The 24,141-nt window shown below is 32.5% G+C and overlaps 2 protein-coding genes and 1 long non-coding RNA gene across 5 annotated transcripts; 1 reads left to right on the top strand and 2 right to left on the bottom strand.

Moving 5' to 3' along the window:
• Window positions 1-270: 270 nt before the first annotated feature.
• Window positions 271-6,552, bottom strand: GSNAP (gamma-soluble NSF attachment protein). 3 transcript variants are annotated; one of them, XM_022032514.2, is made up of 9 exons: window positions 6,378-6,551; window positions 4,443-4,510; window positions 4,179-4,263; window positions 3,916-4,074; window positions 3,466-3,603; window positions 1,793-1,871; window positions 1,399-1,478; window positions 997-1,126; window positions 271-621 (listed from the first exon to the last, which is right to left on the bottom strand). In XM_022032514.2, exons 1-9 carry the CDS (start codon window positions 6,419-6,421, stop codon window positions 523-525), a joined length of 882 nt encoding a protein of 293 aa, XP_021888206.2. In that variant the 5' UTR covers window positions 6,422-6,551; the 3' UTR covers window positions 271-522. The 3 variants fall into 3 exon arrangements, with proteins under 3 accessions (XP_021888206.2, XP_021888208.2, XP_021888207.2); XM_022032516.2 differs by having other exon boundaries at window positions 4,439-4,510; window positions 6,378-6,518; XM_022032515.2 differs by having other exon boundaries at window positions 536-690; window positions 6,378-6,552.
• A 3,666-nt stretch (window positions 6,553-10,218) lies between these two features.
• Window positions 10,219-12,397, top strand: LOC148240310 (uncharacterized). The gene is made up of 2 exons (XR_015816230.1): window positions 10,219-12,022; window positions 12,101-12,397. It is a non-coding gene; the product is annotated as an uncharacterized LOC148240310 (long non-coding RNA).
• A 652-nt stretch (window positions 12,398-13,049) lies between these two features.
• On the bottom strand, window positions 13,050-20,408 carry LOC110807399 (subtilisin-like protease SBT2.2). Its single transcript, XM_088211079.1, has 10 exons — window positions 19,660-20,408; window positions 18,834-18,987; window positions 18,188-18,585; window positions 17,679-17,774; window positions 17,520-17,592; window positions 16,621-16,903; window positions 15,880-16,211; window positions 15,219-15,489; window positions 14,848-15,129; window positions 13,050-13,678 (listed from the first exon to the last, which is right to left on the bottom strand). The coding sequence occupies exons 1-10, from the start codon at window positions 19,881-19,883 to the stop codon at window positions 13,251-13,253; spliced, it is 2,541 nt and encodes an 846-aa protein (XP_088067205.1). The 5' UTR covers window positions 19,884-20,408; the 3' UTR covers window positions 13,050-13,250.
• Window positions 20,409-24,141: the final 3,733 nt, after the last annotated feature.

Here is a 24,141-nt window from a genome sequence, read left to right as displayed (position 1 = left end):
AGTGTGAGAACAGAAAGTAGGAGGTGAGTGGGTGGCCATTAAAGAGAGAGAGGGAAGAGTTCCCTTTTCTTGATGGCTTCTACCTCGTTTCTTTCATGTGGAAATTGGTGCTTCTTGTTTATATAGATATAAATATATATACACACAGATATACATACAGGTAAGAGGGAGAAGAGAAGTGGAAGAGTTCTGCAACTGCTGACTAAAAAGAATATAACGAACTTTCCCTCCAAATGCATATGAAACAGAGGATATCTATATGAATTTCAATAATACAAAAATTGTCTTCTTAGATTACATTTTAAATAATCATTACTTACATAATTTCCCCTCCTGGTTGTACAAGATCTATTTAGTCATGACATTGACCATTTTAATAGTAGTAGCACGATCCCATTTTACACCAACTCTTTTTTCATTCAATAATATTGCAGCAATTACACAGTGCTGATATAATACCAAATAATCAAGCAAAGTGTATATATAATCACAAAGCCATGTATGAAACAAACAGAAATGAGTTTATGTAAGGTCATTTTCATCCAACTGTTCTTCTTGACCTGCATTAGTCTTCAACTCGCTCACGTCTCCAGTAGGTAGCTTCCTTGCCAGCTTGATGATCTGCGGCGATTATAGTTCGCTTGAGTTTATGATAAACTAACAGAAGAATCAAACAACATGCTCCGAAATCTGATATCATTCATCTACGATAATGTGGTATTTGAAGCAGATCAGAATTGAATTGAAAAACAAAACAAAAGGACCTTGATTCTTGTCTGTGATTTTATGAAAAAGAGGGAGAGAGAAACACCAGTTAATGGTATTGGCCAATTTTAGAATTCGGTGTGTCAGAAACAGATATTCATGACATGAAAGGACAAATCCGTCAAAGTATACACCAGAAAATCCAAGTTCAGTTTCAAATCATTCGAACATGTTCATGTAAGGCGCATGCATTTCCAACAAGAAAGGTGCAAGCAAATTAGATGGACTTACCACATTTTCTAGATTCTTAATGGTGCTTGATTGAGCCACATGTTTGATTTCTTCAACATCACCTTCTGCATAAGCAGAAAGAAACTTGCTAGCACAGCAGCCCTGATCGCTACCTAAGAAAGCATCGATCCTGAGAAGTGACAAGAGCAATTATTCGACGTGTTTAGATGCACTTGCTCAAGGAAAGACCAAAAACTCAAAATTGAAAGGCCAAATAATTTCTTGTAGTGTTCAGCTTTTCAGAAAACATGAAAACATGTAATATAACCTGAGAACATGGGTGTGTGTAATATGGAAGGTACCCTGGGGATGTTTTATATCCTCTTAAATATCAGAAAATAATGACAGAAGATACTAATATGTAACTGTTGTCCAAAATTAAATTGAGGAAACTGTACTTACTGAGAACAGTCATTGTAACATTTTTCTGCCTGCTGCAAGTCATGAGCATAAAGATACACTATAATGGCACTAAGATAAGCCTGAAACCGAATAATGTATCGTCAGGGATACTAAAGTCGAATAGATTATACAGGCTCTGCAACCCATTTAGAGATGATAAATTATGCATGCCAAAGTTAAGCGCCCTAAAGTCAAAACACGGATCAATAGCTTTCAGAATTCAGGTGCATGATACTTTCTTTAGCACCGAGTAAGACAAAGAGGATCAAAATTTTAAGTATCTTGGTCTACGTTAAGCCGGTAGAATAAAAAGATACTGGCGAAGAATGAAAAGGTATTGCATTGAGAAGAATCGGGTCATAAAAGATTTGAAATCAAAACACAATATTTACACCTTGAATTGACTATTGGTAGCATTGCACTTGTCAGCTGCTAAGCCCAGTCTCAATAGCAATGCTGCAGCATCTGAATACCTGTAGGTAATGAAACCATTTATACAAAGAACTAACAAAATTTAGATACACAGAGAAGACTTCAAGTAATCTAGAGAAAGAATCTACCAGAGTTTCAACTTATATCATGTGTGAAGCATCTTCTGTAATAACCACAACGCATAAACCGTGAAATATCAAGTTAACTTATACCATATGCGAAGCATCTTCTATAATAACCACCAAGCATAGGCCACGAAATATCAAGTTAGCATTTGAATGTAATTTTTTATGCCCACTTACTGCATTTGGCAGTGATTCTAAGAACCAATTTACCTCATACAAATCAAAATATCACAACCTATTATAAGCTTCAAGATCCATGCATTGATAAGCTGCTCCATTTTATATTAAAAAAGAAATTTTGCCGGAAAGAGAAGGAGGAGTACAACCACGGAGGACCAAATATCATTCCAAAAGAAAGAGAGAGAAAAACTTGCAAGCTGAATAAATGATGGCTTGCCAATCTGTGGAAAATGAACAAAGAAAATAACCTTAAAATACCAATTCGACTTAATTCAAAGAAATGGCCAAGAAAAGGATATCCTATCCCAAAGAAGAGAAACATGAGACACAATCTCTGAAAGTCTTGGCATTTCTCCAGCCAAATCACCCACAACCCAACAAAAATAGCCCCCTACATAAAAATTTAACTTCATCCTATCAATGTCATCGATAGCATAACAAACGGATCTATCAAGATGAGAAGGAGAACAGAAGCAACATCTAAAATATTAAAAAACAAATTCAATTCTACGGGATTCATCCATGATTCAGCTTCTACAAGATTGGAAATTTTGTGCATCTTCAAACATACAAATATTACATACTAGAAAATCCTTCATATTCATTTAAAAGAACATGTGCTACGGGTTAACTGTGCGTTGCTTTCAAGAGAACATTTTGAAGCATAAAACACCTTGACATGGAATTGACAGGAAAAACCTAAGTTTTAGCATTCAAGTGACACTAAAAATCTAAGCTGAATCAGCTTTATAATAATCCTTCTATCCTGTCGGGAATCCATAGGGGTATCTGTGTGTTACATTTTTACAGGTGAAAAAAAAAAAAGCAGAAAATATATTTCACCCAGTAAAATTGAAATGATAGAATGCATACAGAATCATTTCTTATTCCCTTGATAATATTTTTATAACCATACACAACAAACCTTAATTTCATCATCCAATATGAATAACTCATACAGAATGAAAAATTATAAACTCAATTATGACATGAGAAACTAAAGTATATTTATGTTTCCCTCAACTGTTTACCAGAACAATCTTTTAGGTGAAGACAAGTCAGCTAAAAAGTTTCATATTAAGGTGCAGTTTGGCTTTACATTGAGATACAGGTTCAAAATTCTCAAACTTCCCACTAAATGAAATATAAATAGAGAAAAATCAGCCTATTTGACAAACAAATTAACCCAGGGAACACTAGATTTTCTCTAGTTTGCAAAGTCCAAAATATGCAGCAGATAACAATGGAGTTATTACTTTTATCATCTAAATCACACAAATGAAAAATTTGCATGGATATATTCCACTAATACTGAAAGAGTAATCCTTACTTCTCAAGCTTTATATAAACACTAGCACCAGCTCGATATAGATCAAAGGCCATCTGGTCCCTGTCATCCTCTTCAAGAATATTACAAGCATCAGTATAAAGTTGAACTGCAACATCAGGAACAGCATCTTCCAGAGCGCTAAAGGCAATGGGGGAAAAAAAATTCACGTATAAGAGAAACTTAAGAAAAAAGATCAAGACAAGTTTCTAAGAGCTGCATTCCCGATACCGCCATGTACAATGTAATGAGGAAAGAATTAGAAAATAAAACAAAGCACCAAAATTAAATGCACTCGAAAGTCATGCACAGGTGTGCAAAAATGCAAATGCATGCACAAAAACAGAAAATAAAGCTCATGAGCATGCATATTCTACATATCAATTGTCAAGACATTCCTCACTACTAAATACAACGAAAAAACCACCTTGAGAGCATAAAAAATGTATTTACCGGGCACCCTTTGCAAGAGCATCTGATGCAGGCTGTGATCTCCCACATTCAATATATAACTCAGAAGCCCTTCTATAAAAGTCAGCAACTTCACTCCAGTTGCCTAGCTCTTTTGCTAGAGCAGCAGCAGACTCCATGTGCTTAGCAGCATCCCAGGGGCTCAGTTGACGTTAAGGATACCACAAGAGTGAAACGTATACATCCAGAACGTGAAATCAACAATAACCAAGATTAACAATGTAATTTATAGGAACTGAGGATACGAAGAGAGCATCTCTTGTCCTTTTGAGGCCTTCTCAAAAGCCACTTTTGCTTTCTCATAGTTTTTGGAGACTCTAAATCCATTAGCTAGTATTCAAAACAACAAAAGGGAGGAAAAAAAAAAAGAAAAAGCCTTAGAGATAGTATTTATTAACTTTCTCCTATCATATCATGCTCAACTTTCTTGTTCATTCTAAATTGAAAATGCACATGTTATATGTAAAAATGAAAAAGCAAAGCACAGTCTCAATTGAAAATTTACCAACCAGCTTGTTCATATAAAACAGTAGCAGTCTTCCAATCAGCACTCCACCTTGTAAGACTCAGTTTTGTTCTACAAAATAAAAGGAAAACTGGTCAACAATTTGAAGGAATAGGAAGCAGTAAAGTTAGTTATTAGAAACTAAAAAACAGAAAAGTTTTACTTTCCCATGAAAGGATATCAAAAGAAAGTGTTTGTTGCTTCCTAAACCAAGAGTGAATCTCACAACCATGGTTGGCTGTCTTCTTGAAAATCTCTAAAATGGCATTTACCTACACAAGCTTTGCTTAAATGGCATATTAATGCTTATCACATGTGAAGATAGAAAAAACACTTCCCATTCTCTTCAAATGATTGCCATTTACTAAACAAGCTAATGTATCCGTCATTCACATTAGCAGACAATCATGAAACTTTTATTTTATGTTCTTGAGAAAGAAAATAAATGATCCATAGGCAACTCATTCGAGGTTGCTGCATCAAGTGTCAATTCTTCCACTATCACCCAAGCAAGCACCAAAAATAACTTTACATGGATTTAGTCTGCCTCTACGCACAAAAACTACAACATAGAAGAAGAAATATGGAAGTAACTCTCATTATCTTCGAAACAATAACAGAATCACCCTTTTTATCACTTAAGAAAGATAAAATTCTTTCCTTATTTCAAAAAAAAGAAAAAATTCTTTCCATCAGATATTTCAAACATAGCCCACAAATAGAAAAGTTAAAGCAACTAAATGTGATATTTAAGTTTAAGCATTTAAAACATAGTTAACTTATTCCATGACAGCTATATTAAGCTGAAACGGGATATGCCTCTTCATTGCTGATTGATCTAAATGGTGAAGATTATACTGCACATGGTGGGGAAAGTTACAAAGACGAACATTTGGAAAACCTATCAGCAAACTATATTAATAGGTCAAAAGCATAGGATTTTTCTTAGTATTGCTGCAAGCGGTTATGTTTCAAAGGTTATTGTGGCATCAGATTCTCAGCTGGTATCTACTGATAGATATCTTACCTACAACAATACCTAAAATCAGTGATACACCTAAGCTATCAAGCACATATCCCGTGTTAAAATAGATGAAATCAAAAGTGAAGATTCAATGCAGGTTAACATGAGGAATTTGCACAACCATGTGGATTTCATAAATCACAAACAGTTCATCCATAAGTCAAAATATAATTACTTTAGCCACTCTAAAATAAATCATATCCAATCAATCTCATATACACTTTTCTACAGAAAAAACCCTAAACACCAACAAAAACTTTTTGCTTGCTAGAGTTCTAAAACATTTTTAACATACTAAAACATTTATAGATGATGAAGATAGAATCCTTGCGAATGGTAAAACATTCATATAGGCACATAATATGCTTTTAGGAGTAACACCGTACTGTTCTTTCTTCCTCATTTCCATTCCCTAATTTCTTCCGCTGGTCAAGAGTAGTTGAAATCCAGGATTTGCAACGAAATTCAAAATTCTTTGTTTTCTCTTCATTTCTACTCTATGTTCTTTCTACCAAAACCAATTATGTCAATTGTTACCAAATTCAAGGAAAATAACTACATACACACACACACAAACATTCAACTCGCGTATACATACAGAGAGAGAGATATGAGAATATAAACTCCAAGAATTAACTTCAGAACAGGAGTAGAAAAGCCAAATAATTCTTCTAATACTAAAATAATCACAATCGCAAAGCAAATAAAATATTGATTCAGTTAACATTTAATGTTTAGATGACTTTTGCAGTTCCTTGCAAGCGAAGTTGAGAAAGTCCATGAACATCAACACGAAGATCCTCCAATCAAGCGGGAAAATTTGGATCTCTACTACAACTCAATTCTGCAGAGACATACATACGCATATGCATATATATTTACACAAAGAGATAGAGAAGATGAGAGAACTCGTACAGCTTATCGGCTTTGGTCATCAACTTGTCGGGATCGGAAGACATAGCTGAATTGCTCGTAGTCTGGTTGAGTCTTGGGGCTTCCCTGGTCCTGCTGGACTAAAACGCACCGGTTTTATAGCATTTAGATTCGGGATATTAGCTCTTTCGCTGTCAAATACGCTCCGTTTCAGCATTTCTGTTGGCTACCAGATACATACATATATATATATATATATATACATACATGGATAGATATAATTTTGATTTTCTATAATTCATATCTAATTATATTTTTCTTTATTTTCTATATTCATCAAAATATGTCGAATTGTATATTTGTATAATGATTAAAATATAAATAAAATAATTTTCTAAAAAATAATAATAATATTATTATTTTTTAAAAAAAATTTCTAACTAATATATATAATTATAATGTCAAATTGTATATTTTATTATTATTTCTACTTTCTTTGATAACTAATATATATAATTTTAAAAATAGGAATTTAAAAAAAAATTCATACATAAAATAGGTATTAACTTTATTTATTTAAAATATTAATAGTAATTCGTTAAATCAAAATTTACATTTATAAATACTACTATTTACTTAAATCTCGGGATTAAAAATACATTGTACGATGCATTCTTATCCTCATCAAAACATTATAGTTTTGCACGAGAAAACTATTATCCTAATATCATATCGAGTCTTCTTTATACTATCAAATACGTATACGAGTGTAAACTGTAAGAAAACGAATTGAATAATAGACAAATGTTAAAGAAAACTACGACCCATCTATTTCTTCAGCTTCTTCGTTGGGTTACTCTATAATAATCCATTTTTTAGCCCTCTTATAAGCCGTAATTATAGTATTCCGTGACTCAGTAGAAATAGGTTTATTAAAGATCACGATTTGAATGTGCGGGGTATGCTTAACAATACCCATAAACACAATTTTCTTGCAATATACTCGAAGAAAGTTATTAAGATTATCTTTTGATAAATATTCTACTCAAGATTCGATATTTCAACGAAGTTCGTCCTATTTGACTGATCGTTGTTAGTTAAATATATACTGTATTGCCGTATATATCATCATTTAATATTATTTTTATTATGTTATGATTAATAATTATATATTACATAGTTTAATAATATATATAATACATTAAAAGAATTGATTATGTATGAATTCATCAGACGCAACTAATCTTTCAATAACAAAATCGAGTAAACTAAAATGAACCAAAAACAAAGAGTGTTGTTCTTAAGGGAAGAACACGAGCACATAGATTTTAGCACTAAAAAAGTCGTGTATATATAACATACATTCGATTGTGAACATGAATAAATTAAGTTATATTAATACGAGTATATAAATAAGAATGTGGTCCGACAATAAATTTCATTAAGATCATTTTATTATAAGTTTTTTAATAAGTTATATGTTAAAATATACTAAATTATTATTTTACATTTTTTAATACTGCAAAGTTTGCCGGGTGATATAATAGAATTATATTATATATAATTATTCTTATATAAGTACATTTAATTGTGAATTATCATTTTATATATATGAGAGGGGATCGTGGCGTAAAAAGAGGATATATATAAATACTACTATTTACTTAAATCTCGGGATTAAAAATACATTGTACGATGCATTCTTATCCTCATCAAAACATTATAGTTTTGCACGAGAAAACTATTATCCTAATATCATATCGAGTCTTCTTTATACTATCAAATACGTATACGAGTGTAAACTGTAAGAAAACGAATTGAATAATAGACAAATGTTAAAGAAAACTACGACCCATCTATTTCTTCAGCTTCTTCGTTGGGTTACTCTATAATAATCCATTTTTTAGCCCTCTTATAAGCTGTAATTATAGTATTCCGTGACTCAGTAGAAATAGGTTTATTAAAGATCACGATTTGAATGTGCGGGGTATGCTTAACAATACCCATAAACACAATTTTCTTGCAATATACTCGAAGAAAGTTATTAAGATTATCTTTTGATAAATATTCTACTCAAGATTCGATATTTCAACGAAGTTCGTCCTATTTGACTGATCGTTGTTAGTTAAATATATACTGTATTGCCGTATATATCATCATTTAATATTATTTTTATTATGTTATGATTAATAATTATATATTACATAGTTTAATAATATATATAATACATTAAAAGAATTGATTATGTATGAATTCATCAGACGCAACTAATCTTTCAATAACAAAATCGAGTAAACTAAAATGAACCAAAAACAAAGAGTGTTGTTCTTAAGGGAAGAACACGAGCACATAGATTTTAGCACTAAAAAAGTCGTGTATATATAACATACATTCGATTGTGAACATGAATAAATTAAGTTATATTAATATGAGTATATAAATAAGAATGTGGTCCGACAATAAATTTCATTAAGATCATTTTATTATAAGTTTTTTAATAAGTTATATGTTAAAATATACTAAATTATCATTTTACATTTTTTAATACTACAAAGTTTGCCGGGTGATATAATAGAATTATATTATATATAATTATTCTTATATAAGTACATTTAATTGTGAATTATCATTTTATATATATGAGAGGGGATCGTGGCGTAAAAAGAGGATATATATAAATACTACTATTTACTTAAATCTCGGGATTAAAAATACATTGTACGATGCATTCTTATCCTCATCAAAACATTATAGTTTTGCACGAGAAGACTATTATCCTAATATCATATCGAGTATTTTTTACACTATCAAATACGTATACGAGTGTAAATTGTAAGAAAACGAATCGAATAATAGACAAATATTAAAAAAAAACTACGACCCATCTATTTCTTCAGCTTCTTCGTTGGGTTACTCTATAATAATTCATTTTTTAGCCCTCTTATAAGTTGTAATTATAGTATTCCGTGACTCAGTAGAAATAGGTTTATTAAAGATCACGATTTGAATGTGCGGGGTATGCTTAACAATACCCATAAACACAATTTTCTTGCAATATACTCGAAGAAAGTTATTAAGATTATCTTTTGATAAATATTCTACTCAAGATTCGATATTTCAACGAAGTTCGTCCTATTTGACTGATCGTTGTTAGTTAAATATATACTGTATTGCCGTATATATCATCATTTAATATTATTTTTATTATGTTATGATTAATAATTATATATTACATAGTTTAATAATATATATAATACATTAAAAGAATTGATTATGTATAAATTCATCAGACACAACTAATCTTTCAATAACAAAGTCGAGTAAACTAAAATGAACCAATAACCAAGAGTGTTGTTCTTAAGGGAAGAACACGAGCAAATAGATTTTATTACTAAAAAAGTCGCGTATATAACATACATTCGAATGTGAACATGAATAAATTAAGTTATATTTATAGGAGTATATAAATAAAAATGTGGTCCGACATTAAATTTCATTAAAATTATTTTATTATAAGTTTTTTATTAAATTATATGTTAAAATATACTAAATTATCATTTTATATTTTGTAATACTACAAAGTATGCCGGGTGATATAATAGAATTATATTATATATAATTATTCTTATATAAGTAGATTTAATTGTGAACTTCTTTTTAACAGGAGAAGAAACTCTTACACCCACAAATACAATATATATATATATATATATGAAAGGGGATCGTGGCGTAAAAAGAGGATATATATATATATATATATATATATATATGTAGGGCACTCATTTCAATCACCATGCATGAGGTAATAGTCTTTAATTAATTATGATGTATATGAATATTAATCAAGCCTACAGCATAACAAATTAATCTTCTTCCTCTTACAAGATCCTCTACCATTCTTGGCACAGCCATCAAGATTCTTTGAGTTTCAAGACAGCTCTTCGATATGTGTGTGCATGCAATGCATGCATGCATGCATATCTGTGCCCTATATGCATTTACACACCTCTCGTCATCATTTATTATCACTCATCTCTATCTATTCATATATATCTATATATATATATAGCAGTGAGGTTGAGTTGTATTCATTCTGGACCTTGTTTCTTTAGGTTTTTCTGTAAAAACCAATCTTTGTCAACATGGGTAGTTTCCAAAAACCACCGGTGATGATGATCATGATGGTCTTCGTGTTGAGTTCGATCTGGGTTGCTGTGCCAGGAGTTGATGCAGCTCGACGACTGGATGAGAAAATTGTGGAGAAGGAAAGTAGGGTTTATAATATTAATGGAGATGGTGGTGGTGGTGATGATGGGATGAAGGAGATGAAGAATTTGCCTCCACTTCCAAACTTTCCTTTTCCACCTCAAATTCCATTACCTCCTTTCCCTTTCCGTCCTCCTCCGTTTCCTTTTCCTGACTTTCCCCTTCCTCCTTTCCCTTTTCCTCCCTTTCCTTTTCTTAACCCTCCTCCAGCCTAACCAATCACTTATCTCCTCAGCCACCTATATATCTCTATATATATATATATAAAAAAGTACTATAATCACTTATCTTAACCCTCCTCTTCCTGAAATTCCTCGTCCTCCTTTCCCTTTTCCTCCCTCTCCTTTTCTTAACGCTCCTTCAGCATAACCAATCACTTATCTCCTCAGCCTCCTACGCATATATATCTATATATATATATATATATATATAAGTACTATAATCACACCCTGAAATCTCTTCTCTCTGTGGTTTGTTTCCTTTCCTTAAGTGGCCAACTTTTGTCAACTTCAACTTGCAGTAAGGGAGATCATGCAATGGGATAATGGATTGATATTGTAGTTTTCTGTGTTTTTACTTTCTCGTACGTGAATGCATGTCTGTATCCTCGTTTAACTTGCCACATATATATATATATATATACATGATTTCTTTTCTTACGTGCGTAATGTTGAGTAAGATTTCTTCATGGTCTCCAAATATTTAACATGCTAATAGAAATTAATTATCTATAAATTAACTAATCAAATCATTAATTTACAGAAGTTGACTGAAATCACTCTATAATCAAACAAGTTTTTTAAAATGAAATTGCAAAAAGTTTATACAGCTTAGAACCCTTGTAAACATTTTCCTTAAAATTTTAGTTAGTTGACTTCTGTATTTGTTCTTTCGTTTATATATATGCTTGTAAATATATAATATATTTCATGATACCAAGTGTAAAAGCAAATGAACCATTTCTCATTTAGTAGAACTTGATTCTTGTACATGTTCTTAGTTTCTCAGAGGAGAAATATAAGATTACGTAAACAGATTTTATTTTTCTTTTGCCACCAATTACTACGACGGAGCTCCATGAATATTTCCTTTAGCCGGAAAAGAAGCTAAGTGCGGCGGAGATTTTAGATCCCGGCGGCAGAAGTGAAAGGAGTAGTGAAGAGACGTCAATGTTAAATGGACATAGAGGAAATCGCGGCCATCTAGGAAAAATAATAAGGCAAACGATGCCTTTTTAAACTCTGCAACACCCCTGTTTCCATGGCTGCTGCGGCTCCACGGTATCGGCTCTTGAAATGATTCATCGGATTTTCTGCGTTTCTGGAAGTTGACGAAGATGGTGAGTATTGTGGCTGCAGAGCCATCGGAGCTAAGATCACGTGAACAAGAAGAGGAACAGAGGAGGCCATGGAGATAATATGGTCGGTAGTCATTTTACAAGTGCTTATTTGGGTTATATATGTACACATATACATAAACATGTATACGGATATTATTAGTTTTCAGGTGTGAACTATGTGGATTTGTGGTGTATATGCTTGATGGTTGGCGAGCTCTAAAGGGTTGAACTTTCATGGAACTTCTGATCACCACCTGTAATCAATCTGTGTATATATATATACATACTTATTAGTTTAGTTAAATTAGAAAACATGAAAGATTAGTGATTTGTTTTCCTTTTTCCAAAGTATTTTTTCTTGTTGATGTCAATTTAGCTTTGAAGTTTTATATTTTTGTTAGTGGAAACTAGTGGAGAAATTCACCAAATTAATCAAATCTTCACCATTGAATGTGGATATAGTCCTCAGATTTATAAGTTTTTGTAAATTTTAATGGAATTGATCTCTCAGTATTTATTTATCCTTGTTTAGAGATTCTGTGTATCCTTGTTTAGAGATTCTGCTCTCGCATACTCTCGTATGTTCTCTTTTAGAGGTTGTGTTATCTTGTTGATAAACGGTATATCCCCTCTTTTTGTAAAATGTTACGAGTTCAAACTGAACTATTATCTCGTGTATCCTAGTTTCGAAGTTATATTTTGTTGTGTTATTATTGATGTCGAAGTACTATGAACAGAATAGTTATGTCAAACCAAAAATTCGATACAGGTCTTAACCTTCTAGCTCGTGTCTCGGCTTCTTTTCTATTCGGCTCTACACACATCTTAAACCCCTCTGATTCATGGCTCCAATACCTTTTAACACCAGCTGCTAGCCCCATTCTGTTCCCTTTGTGGAGTTTCACCAGTAGTTTTCACTTCCCAACCCCAAAATTTCCTCATCCAACCTTCCCAGATTTGAAATTGTTTACAGATCATATTAGTTATACAAATTCTTAGAGAACTACAATAACCAACTCTATAAATAACCTCTCTCAAGAATTTACAATCTCATTTTCTGCAAATATTACCAAAAACAGCTCCAAGAAAACTGAAACCAAATAGAAAGATAGCAAAGGAAAGATCAAATGTAGTTATTAATCAATTATGGTATCTACATGACCGATTTTTATACATTTACAACGCAATGAATGAAAAAATGGGTTAACAAATCTAGCAAACCGGGTCGAGAAGATATAGTAAACAAACGAAAAAAACGCAAACTAGGGCCAACCCAGAAAACAAAAAATGATATACTAGTTTATCAGTCCTCAGCTGGAAGTGCTATTATATGAGATTTTTACTATGACTGACAACGGAAGGTTGATAATATGTCCTTGCTTCCCGAAAAGTCCAATCCTTCCAAAGCTAGCAACTGAACTATTCCCTGTTGCGTTAAAGATTATAGTCAATACCTGCCTTTCCCCGCTGGCGATGAAGAAGTGGGTCGGAGAAACCTTTACTGAAACCCCATAAGGAGAACTCCAACCCACACTGTAAGTTTCATTCCCAGCAATGTTGGTCACTACTCTTTGAACTGTTTTAGATTGATTCAGTCTTGCAATCGTAATCGAGGGCAAGTTCAGGTCAGAACTAGCGATGGTAGAATTGAAATTCGAACAGCTTTGACTAGTGTAGTTCAGAACCACAGGAGCAGATCCATTTATACCGCAAAGAAATGACATATAGTCATCATAATCTACAAACAACACGACACAGTCATGAATGCCATAAGCAGGTAGGAATGAAACTAACGAAGTAATATTGCAAAACACTCTCAAGATAAAAAAAAAGGGTATTGCTGCACATAAAAGCCCTTCCTAGATATGATGGAGATCTAATAATAGAAAATATAAGATCTTGTGCAAGCTAAATTATGGAAACAAATGAATGAGCAGCAGTAACAAGGAACTTGTTAATTCAAAAAGAGAAATAAAATGCGAGAAACTTTTGATTTCGTAACATTAATCTTTGCTTGTCAGTCTCAATCCGGTAGCGCAGATTCCTTTTCGGATGTGAACAGCATCTCCATAAAATGAGAACTTCTATTAGGAAGCACATTATATTCAGGTTCAGGTCCAGTGGGAGAGAGAAAAATGATTAGGTCCTTCATGCCACCCAAATAAAAATCTAGAGCAAACATTTCCATAAATGAACACTGAACAAAGGATTGAACAACTCGAATGAACATCTCTAGTGAACATTTCTGTAAATGAACAGTGAACGAAGGATTGACCAATGGATCTTGAGTCTTGTGCTCAACAAATAGATAAAACTGGGAGTTGGAGCACACTGAAAGAAAGTTGAATAAATAGCACAGCAGGGAAAATATGGAACAAATAACTACTTGTCCTAGATAGAGCTAGTAGGTTAATCCCATTAGGCTTCTTTAATAAATTTCAGGGCTTGTTACCATTCATAAAAGCCATTCATCAAAATGATTGCAGAACTTCTACGCAGGCAATAGGTTCTCATTTACCTAGGTTGCTTCTTTCTCCTTTCCCTGGACAGGGGTAAGGGAGGGAATATAGTATCTGGTTCAAATCTATAGCATTACCACAAATCTTAAACACAATGGACATGTTATGTTCTTGGACTTCAGCAACTTGAATGCACGGAATACAAATGTAACGAGAGCCTAGTTACTGAAACTCAAAACGGGGACTATTTCCCGTGTGCTTAACCACGAAACAAGAAGGTACCATTATTATGCTTAGAACCGTATATCAAAACAGATGTAACCAAGACATCACAGGTAAGAAAACAATGTTATATGCAGAATGACAAATCCAAAATAACCAGACTAAGATTCTCAACAGAAGATAAAGCCTCTCAACAAAAATTTACACTAAAAGCAGTTTGACTTACTTGCGTCAAAAATGAGACCTGGGTCTAGAGCTGCAGTTGCATTTACAAAACCACTACCCATGTCAAACGGTGTTGCAGGAGATTGATTTTGATCAGGGTTGGCATAAGCACGCTGAGCCATAATAGGCCCACCATTATTATCACACAGAGAAGCAGTTGTCGAGAGTGCAGATCCAATAGCTGAAGGACTGAAAGTGGGGAACTTGTGCTTAATCAGTGCAGCAAGCCCAGCAATATGAGGAGCAGCCATGCTTGTTCCAGACATCATTGCAAAGTTCTCACCTTTAAATTAAAGGGATATCTTAGCAGTTATAAAAACTTCAAATATATATATGATAAGGTACGGAATTCTTTAGCTTAAAACATTATACCTTGGAACTCAACTGAATCAGTGCCGCGAGAACTCCAAGCAGCCCATATCAAATTTCCAGGTGCTACCACATTGGGTTTCATTATGTCAGCATCATCAAGAAAACTATCTTCTGGATCCGGCCCTCTGGCAGAGAAGAACATGATCTTTGGAGCTGTGCTACCGTAGTTGGCTTTTAGACCACCTGAAATACGTGCAACTGCTCCAAATCTACCAATTTTCTTTCCGGGTTCACCTTTCCCCAGAGAAGAATTATAGTACTTGAGTAAAATCTGCCAAATAGACCATGCCAAGATAAGTTTGAGAGTAAAGGGGACGAGAGAGGGAGTAGAAAAAGACAGAACTATGTAACAAGGCAATGAAGAACATAATCTTATGATGGAAGTTCAATTTTCAAAGCAATATCGGAACAGGCTAGTGCTGTTATGCCTCGTATAATGTGTGGAAATGAACAAACATAGAAAAAATAACAGAAATATCACCTTGGAATCTTCTGGGGAGGGAGGAGTAGAAAAAGACAGAACTATGTAACAAGACACTGGAGAACATAATCTTATGATGCACGTTCAATTTTCAAAGCAATATCGGAACAGGCTAGTGCTGTTATGCCTCGTATAATGTGTGGAAATGAACAAACACAGAAAAAATAACAAAAATATCACCTTGGAATCTTCTGGGGAGGGAATTATGATGCCTGGCATTTTCATTGGAATTGGATTCAGCTGAAACCCAATTACAAAAGGATCCATATAGAATACAACACCCGCTGCAGAGAGGTTTCGAGCTGTTTCTAATGCCTGCTTGATGGTGGATAGCCCAAGCACAAAACGAATGGAATAGCTACAAATCAAAAGGTTTCCTTGGACCAGATCCCGATCAAAGTAATTGGAGTCTTGGCATTCCCCGATATACATATCATTGGCAGCAGAAGTGCCATTGTTCAATGCATGAAGCGCAGAGATTAAAGTATACATTTTGTCCTTAACTGTTCCAGCTGAAAAGGCAAAGAATGTTTACTCTAGTCATCTGATCATAATGGAACCTCACAACATAAAAGGCCCACCTATGTCTTAGCAGGGAACTAGAAAAGAAAATTTTTAGGGCTCCATATATACATTTTCACCTCAAGATGGATCATTTTGGCATGATCCATGGGGACTTAAAAAGGATGTGGCTGAACAAGAACATTGAGTATATTATAATCCAGGTCTAAACCCTATGTTATAGTCACGAGCTCCATGTTGTTCCGTACGATTAGCTAGTCAGCCCAGATATTCAAGTTCTAAGAAAAAAAGTTTTCAAAAAAACCTACAGTGGTACTAAAACAAGAAAAATTCTTAAGAGGCAAGAATAAAGTATAGAACATCAGCAAGGAAAGAATTAATTAGTACAGGGAAACTTACGAGCAAGTCCAACTCCAGGAATTGTTATATTGTTCCCAAGAATTATTGAGTTAGTATACACTCTATCGTGAGATGCAGCACCAACAGTGAAAATCCATGGACTGAAGGAAGCAACACTCTTAGGGGATGGTCCAGTGTTGCCTGCTGCTTGCACAACGAAAATTCCAGCCTTGACAGCTGATAGAAGAGCCATATCTATTGGATTGAAAAACGTTGCTATTCCAGGAGGTCGTCTATTAGGGGTGATTGACAAGCTTATTATGTCAACTCCATCTTGAGCTGCCTGAAATTCATAACCATTCATAACATTAGAACACTTCAACAAGATACGTCGAACAATCTCTAACACTTGAGCATCTATACTGCTATTATGATATTTCCTTGTGTTGCATGGGTTTATACCATGTATGGTGTGTCTCTTTAACTGTACAAGACAAATATATCAGGAATATATTACCTATTACAAGTTTGATTGGCTGAATCATCATTATTTCATAGTTGTAATTACTAAATAAGTTGTGGCATTAATTCATGGGAAGAAGATCATGAGTACGATTGCAGTCTTGGCTTTAGTCAATAATTTTCCTCTCAAAATCATTGTACCACCAACCAAAATACCCTTAAAATAGAGTACAACGAAAAAAATAACCTTGAAAACAGTTTAAATATTTTAAAAGTTCTTTGAAACGATTAAATGGAATTTATAATTTTTTTAAATTAAAAACATGAGGAGATAAAACTTAATTGAAATAATTATATGAATTTATCGATTTAATGCAACCAAAATTTCACTACAACATTATTCTATTTCCACTAAACAGCTATTAATTTCCAATTTTATTTCGTTTCACACCCAAAACATGCCATTTCTGGATACAGAGTAAGCCTTTTATAAGTACCTGGTCTATTGCAGCAACAACATCTGCAGCAAAGCCTCCAAAACTCTTATACAATGCCTTGTAAACAGCAATGCTGGAAACCATTGGAACATAGTTAGAGATAATTCATATGTCCACAAAACTCTTACTACAAATGAGACTAAATTCTAGACTGCTTACTGTGCACGAGGAGCCATTCCACTTGCATTTCCAAAGTGATGTCCAGCAACTACCACTGGGATCCCATGGTTCCCAGCAGCAACAGAAGCTGTATGCCTGCATACCAAGACTAGAGCCATTAGCTGCATGCATTTCTATTACCAAAAAGCCTTTTTTTTAAATTAAAAAATGTGTTACTATTCACAAAGCACCAAAGGGGTACAACCTATATACAAAGACTATTACCAAAAAGCCAAATCAGAAGGAAGATTACTATTGCGTACAAAGATAGTGTCCGTACCAACAAAATCATGGAAATATATATTTTTTCTTTAAGGTTTATACTGTAGAAATCCAAATTAAACAGCCATGGTTTCACATATCTTGTCATTGAAATATTTCCATACAATGGGGACTTGAATACTTGATGATGGTAAAAGCTTGAAACTATTTTAATTTCATCGAAATCACCTTTACTGATGCATTTTTTTGCGAAAGAAATAAATAAAAATCTCCAAAGATATACTTACGTTCCGTGGCCATCTCCATCAAATGGGGAAGCATAGTCCTGAGTAGAATTAAAAATTCCTCTGGTTATAGCAGATGCAGCAAAATGGCGAGCTCCAACAAGCTTCCTATTGCATGAACCAGATGGAAAATCCCGAGTAACCTCGCATACACCGGAATAATGTGTCGGGACTGGATATGAGTGCTCAGATATATCATCAGTGAAGCTAGGGTGATTTGGATCAATTCCAGTGTCAATAAACCCAATCACAATTCCCTCTCCAGCAGTTTCATAACCACCTTCTTGGACCCATGCCCCCTTCGGTAGACCCAAGAACTGTGGTGTATGGGTGGTTGCAGTTCTAACAGAAAAATCCAAAACCACATTTGCCACTTCTCTTCTCCTTAAAAGCTTATCTGCCTTGAAAATTGACCAAAATAACCATAATAAGTGCATTGAAAGTATTTTTCCCAAAATACTGACTAATGATTCAGCTATAACCGAAAAAATTCCCAGGCATTTGTAATCTCAATGAGGAACCATAGCCCCACCAAAGAGAGCATTCAATCTAGTAACTAGAACTACAAATTATTTCAACAAAGATGAATATAAATACAAGTAATCAACATCAAATGAAAAATGTCGAATCATATCCATAAATCGAACACCTGTTCTGGAGTTACAAGCACCGAAAACCCATTAATCAAGTAGTGGTAGCTATAAAGCTTCAGATACTTCTCCCCTCTTAGCACCCTCCTCAATAGCGAATCATGGACTCGAGCAAGATAAGAACTTGACCTCTGCCCAGATCTTGAATGATTCCTATTTCAGAAAGAATAAAATTCACATTATAATTAACAAAGTCTCCCACTTTTATAAGCAACCAACAAAATTGGGAATGAACTAAAAAGAGGAAACCTTGAAGCACCAAAATTAAACCTTCAGTCAAGGTGAAAAATGAACAACGGATTAAAAAGTAAGCAAAAATTAAATAGTGAAGCTGGCTCTATTTTACACTCTTTACTCCTAATAGAACCTCAAAAACGCAGAAAATGCCCCGGAAATATCAATACTAAGTAGAAGAAACAAAATTGGGTAGGATTAACAGTAGGACATTTAGAAGCTTCCATGGCTTCCTGACAGACAATGCCATAAGCATCCCACTCAAAGAAACAAGAGGGCCCAATTAGAAAAATACAGTGAAATCAGAATCTTCACCAGTCAATAACTAGAAAATTGAACTAAAACAATTAGTGGGGACTAAAAAAAATGATTTCTTTGTACCAAATCAGAAAACTTTATGTACCCACTAAAACCCTAACCGGACTAAAAGAACAAATGCAGCAAGTAGCAGAATGGAAAACCAAACCAAACAAAGTAATAAGCTAAAGAGGAAAACAAATACAAGTTGCAAATAACATGGTGACCACTAAAACCCCATTTAAAACTTCCAAATGAGAAAAGTGTAGAAGTGAAGAAGTTCAAGTTCAGTACCTTGGTTTGTGAAATCTACTCATTCTACCAGGAGGAAGACCGTGTCTGGACCCATGTCTTCCCCTTACCAGTTCTCCCTCAAAGTGATGAACAGCAGGAGCTTGTTTGAGAGTAACAATGTACACAGCAGTAATGTTTGAGTCCGAATCATCCTGACAAAGAGCACCCAAAAACAAACCCAAAGAAAGCACCAGCACCAAACGTACCCAGTAAAAACTCTCCATTTGAAAGAAGGGGAAATTAAAGAAAGACGAAAAAAAAAAAATCCAATCTCAGAATCCAAACACTTCTACCAACTATCCTCAGTACACTCCTCTAAAAGCAACAGAAGCTTGTCTTGGACACCCATTACTCCATTACTTGCTTTCTCCTCAAGTACCCAGAAGAAAAATATGCATGAAAAGAGAAGAGAAACCGGAGAAGGAGATGCCCTTTTGGAAACGTGAAAACAGCTTGGAAAAGAAAGAGCAAAAACTCATTAATAAACCTCACGGAAGCTAAGTGGAATTCCAGATAGCAACCGCCCCTTTTCGGTGCTGAGAAGAAAGCAAAAGAAATCTTTTGTACAGTCTCCACAGAGAGAGAGAGAGAGAGAGAGAGATAGATTAGGAGTAGTAGTTTTGGGGTAATATACAGACAGCCGAAGCACGGAGAGAATCTGTAACTTTTCTTGGGTGGTGTGAATATGAACGTTTATTGTTAAATCGGAAGAAAACAAAATAAAATCGAACGTTTCATTTTGTAATTTTCCCCAATTTCATGTCTTGTACTGTCAGTGATTTGTAGTAATTATTTTTTGTGTTCTTGCCGTGATAAAAATCCAAACTTTCTGCAATTATTTTGTGTTAATTTCTTGGATCCTTCTATTGGGCATGCTGTTATCAGAATATCAGTTGTCAATTCTCACAACCCACAGAGTAAAAAACACTGAATGTATTTTATTCTTGGTTAGGTGTAATATATGTATAGCCCTAAATATTAAATTGAATTATTTTTTTTTCTTTTGCCATTTTTGTCTCTCTCTCATTTCAAAAAAAAAAAATACTTGTATTAACTCTTATTTATTAAATTGCACTAAATATTATTAATTTAAATATTTAAAAAATAGTACAACAGCTACTTTAATAATTTAAGCCTATATTTATACATATAAGTACATATATATATATATATATGCTTGTCAATAAACGAAAACGACGTCGTTCTTGTGGATAACAAGAATCCTATAAAGTCAAAATGGAAACTTTCTAATAATTTGGTTTAGAAATGGAGTTATGGTAAGAGATGATGAAAAGTGAAGTTAGCATTTAAAAGTAAGAACACATGTACATATAGTATTTGTATGTATATGTATATGTATATGTATATGTTTAGCATTTAAAAGTAAGAACACATGTACATATAGTATTTGTATGTATATGTATATGTATACATATACGTATGTATATGTATATATATATATATAAAGGAAGAGAATGATGAAAACAAGGGAGGGAAAAGTGGTGGGTGGTGGGGGCAAAAGCAAAGAAAATGAATGATGAAGAGGAGAAATTGCCAGGCTTTTGCTATCTTTTTTCCTTTTGTCTATTTCTTATCCCTTCCCAACGTTCCAATTTTTTTATATTGTAAATATTTGTTATATATATATATATATATATATATATAGGCTTGTGGGACGGTGCATTAGGTTAATATGGCCAATTAACTATGCACTAATTATTAACTAAAAAATTATTTAAAAAAAAAATTGAATTTTTGCTATGTTATTAAACCATTTCGTAATCTTTATTATTATTATTTTTATTACTATATATTATTATCACAGTACCATATTCGTTATTATTATTGTTACTATCACTACCATTTATTTATATGATTATTGTTACAATCATTATTTTTCTTGTTTTATTGATATTGTTAGTACGAATATAATTATTTATATATTTTCGCTATCGTTATTATCTATTTCGTAATATTTATTATTATCATTTCTATTACTATACATTATTGTCGCAGTACCATAATCGTTATTATTACTGTTACTATCATTACCATTTATTTATGTGATTATTATTATTACTGTAATTGCTATTGATATTATCACTACTGCATTATCAATTTTTATTGTTACCATCATTATTTTTCTTGTTATTATTGATATTGTCAGTACGAATATAATTATTTATATATTTTCGCTATCGTTATTATTCATTTTGTAATCTTTGCTACTATCATTTCTATTACTATACATTATTGTCGCAGTATCATAATCGTTATTATTATTGTTATTATCATTACCATTTATTTATGTGATTATTATTATTTTAATTACTATTGATATTATCACTATTACATTATCAATTTTTATTGTTAATGTCATTATTTTTTTTGTTATTATTGACATTGTCAGTACAAATATAATTGTTTATATATTTTCGCTATCGTTATTAACTATTTTATAATCTTTATTATTATCATTTTTATTACTATACATTATTGTCACAGTACCATAGTCGTTATTATTACTGTTACTATCACTACCATCTATTTATGTGATTGTTATTACCATCATTATTTTTTTTGTTATTATTAATATTTTCAATACGAATATAATTATTTATATATTTTGCTATTGTTACTACCTATTTTGTAATCTTTATTATTATCATTTCTATTACTATACATTATTATTACAGTACCATAATCGTTATTATTACTGTTAATATCACTACTACTTATTTATGTGATTGTTATTACTGTAATCACTATTGATATTATCACTATCGCATTATCAATTTTTATTGTTACCATCATTATTTCTTTTGCTATTATTGATATTGATATCGTCAGTATAAATATAATAATTTATATATTTTAACTATCGTTATTACTCATTTCGTAATCTTTATTATTATCACTTTAACACATTCGTTATTATTACTGTTACTATCACTACCACCTATTTATGTGATTGTTATTACTGTAATCACTATTGATATTATCACAATCGCATTATCAAATTTTGATTGTTACCATCATTATTTCTTTTGTTATTATTAACATTGTTAGTACGAATATTATTGTTCATATATTTTCACTGTCGTCTTCGCCGTCGCCAATTTTTATTGATGTAAGCTACGAAAACATAGTATTATTTTTACGTTATACCACTCATATATTCTATCGTTTTTATATAAACATCTTAAACACATGGTGTGGTAAAAAAATCATACTCATTAGTAATTTATCCTAAATTACCCAATTATTTTACCCGACCCGATTAATTACCCGGCTCACGTACAAAGTGTTGTGACTCATAATGATTTAACCTCGAAAATTAAATTCTGTTGATGAAAAAATGGTCGTGGCATCAGATTGCGACACGTGGCAGGTAATAGAAAGACATATCTTACTTCCTTTGTCTTTAATTTATACCCAACATGGAGAATATATGATATAAATAAGTCATGTCATAAATGCTATAATACAAATTATACATATATACATATACATACATATATATATATATATTATGAAGTCACTATTATTTGTATTTTTTTTGTTGTTATATTAATTATAAATAAATATTAAAAACTTTTTAATTTAATATAATAATGTTAGTTAAAATCAATATAAGTTATGAGCGAATTCATCGAGTAACTATTTTTATATATAACACGTTAAGAATATGTTATTAAAATTTTTGCACACGTAAATAATTAATGAATAGCAAGAAAATATAGTTTTTGAATAAAAGACTCTGAATGTCAAAGTTACTCGCACTCGTATCTAGGATAATATGTACTTAATTGACTTATTTACCAGACTTTCTATATCTGTTTTAAATTTATTATATTTTTTCGATCTCCGTACAATTTGAAATAATTTCTACGTAAAAAGAATTAAGTGTAAAAAATAGAAAAAGACTGAAAGAAAATTGACAGGTGGACCGCCCGGATCAAAACTCTAAAATGAATAGTCAATATTTTTTATGTTTTAAAATTAATTACTGCTGAGAACAGCTAGCGGTCTCAGTAGATCCTAAATATCGTATTTTTCTTTTTCTTTTTCTTTTACTCTTCTGCATATGTATAAATTTTCAATAACTCTGCACGATAAAAGATGTAAAAAAAATAAATAACATTAAATACTCCATATTCACCCGGTTGAGTTTCTTTACACTGTGCTAATTAATTAACACGACAAGACAAAAGAGCACCTGACGATAAACTACAATGTTAAAATCGTCTATACCTATATAAAGAGTAACGTGTACTATAACTGATTGACTCGCTAAACTCACTTTGTTCATTTCTGATTAATTAGATTATCTCGACCTTCAGATCATTTAAAACAATTTTTTTTTATTTAAATCATTACGACACTATTTAAGTCCGTCTAATCAAACATTATAACTATTTTATTCATATTATTTACGAGAATGTCACAATAAACACATAAAGTAACAATCATCGTCGATAA

This window comes from Carica papaya, chromosome 9, assembly GCF_054855325.1.
Source record: "Carica papaya isolate Zhongbai chromosome 9, ASM5485532v1, whole genome shotgun sequence".
NCBI classification, from domain to species: Eukaryota; Viridiplantae; Streptophyta; class Magnoliopsida; order Brassicales; family Caricaceae; genus Carica; species Carica papaya.
This window is presented reverse-complemented; position numbering and strand designations above follow the sequence as displayed.

Bases quoted from the DNA above. Each gene is read 5' to 3' on its own strand.
- LOC110807399 (XM_088211079.1), bottom strand. From the start codon at position 19,883: ATGGAGAGTTTTTACTGGGTACGTTTGGTGCTGGTGCTTTCTTTGGGT. The intron at 18,988-19,659 runs GTACTGAACTTG...TTTCTGAAATAG, and splicing joins AGTAGATTTCACAAACCAAG to GAATCATTCAAGATCTGGGC. The intron at 18,586-18,833 runs GTGTTCGATTTA...TCAATTTTCAAG, and splicing joins TGCTTGTAACTCCAGAACAG to GCAGATAAGCTTTTAAGGAG.
- GSNAP (XM_022032514.2), bottom strand. From the start codon at position 6,421: ATGTCTTCCGATCCCGACAAGTTGATGACCAAAGCCGATAAGCT. The intron at 3,604-3,915 runs GTAAATACATTT...CATTGCCTTTAG, and splicing joins GCTCTTGCAAAGGGTGCCCG to CGCTCTGGAAGATGCTGTTC. The intron at 1,127-1,398 runs GTAAGTACAGTT...GTCACTTCTCAG, and splicing joins TGTTACAATGACTGTTCTCA to GATCGATGCTTTCTTAGGTA.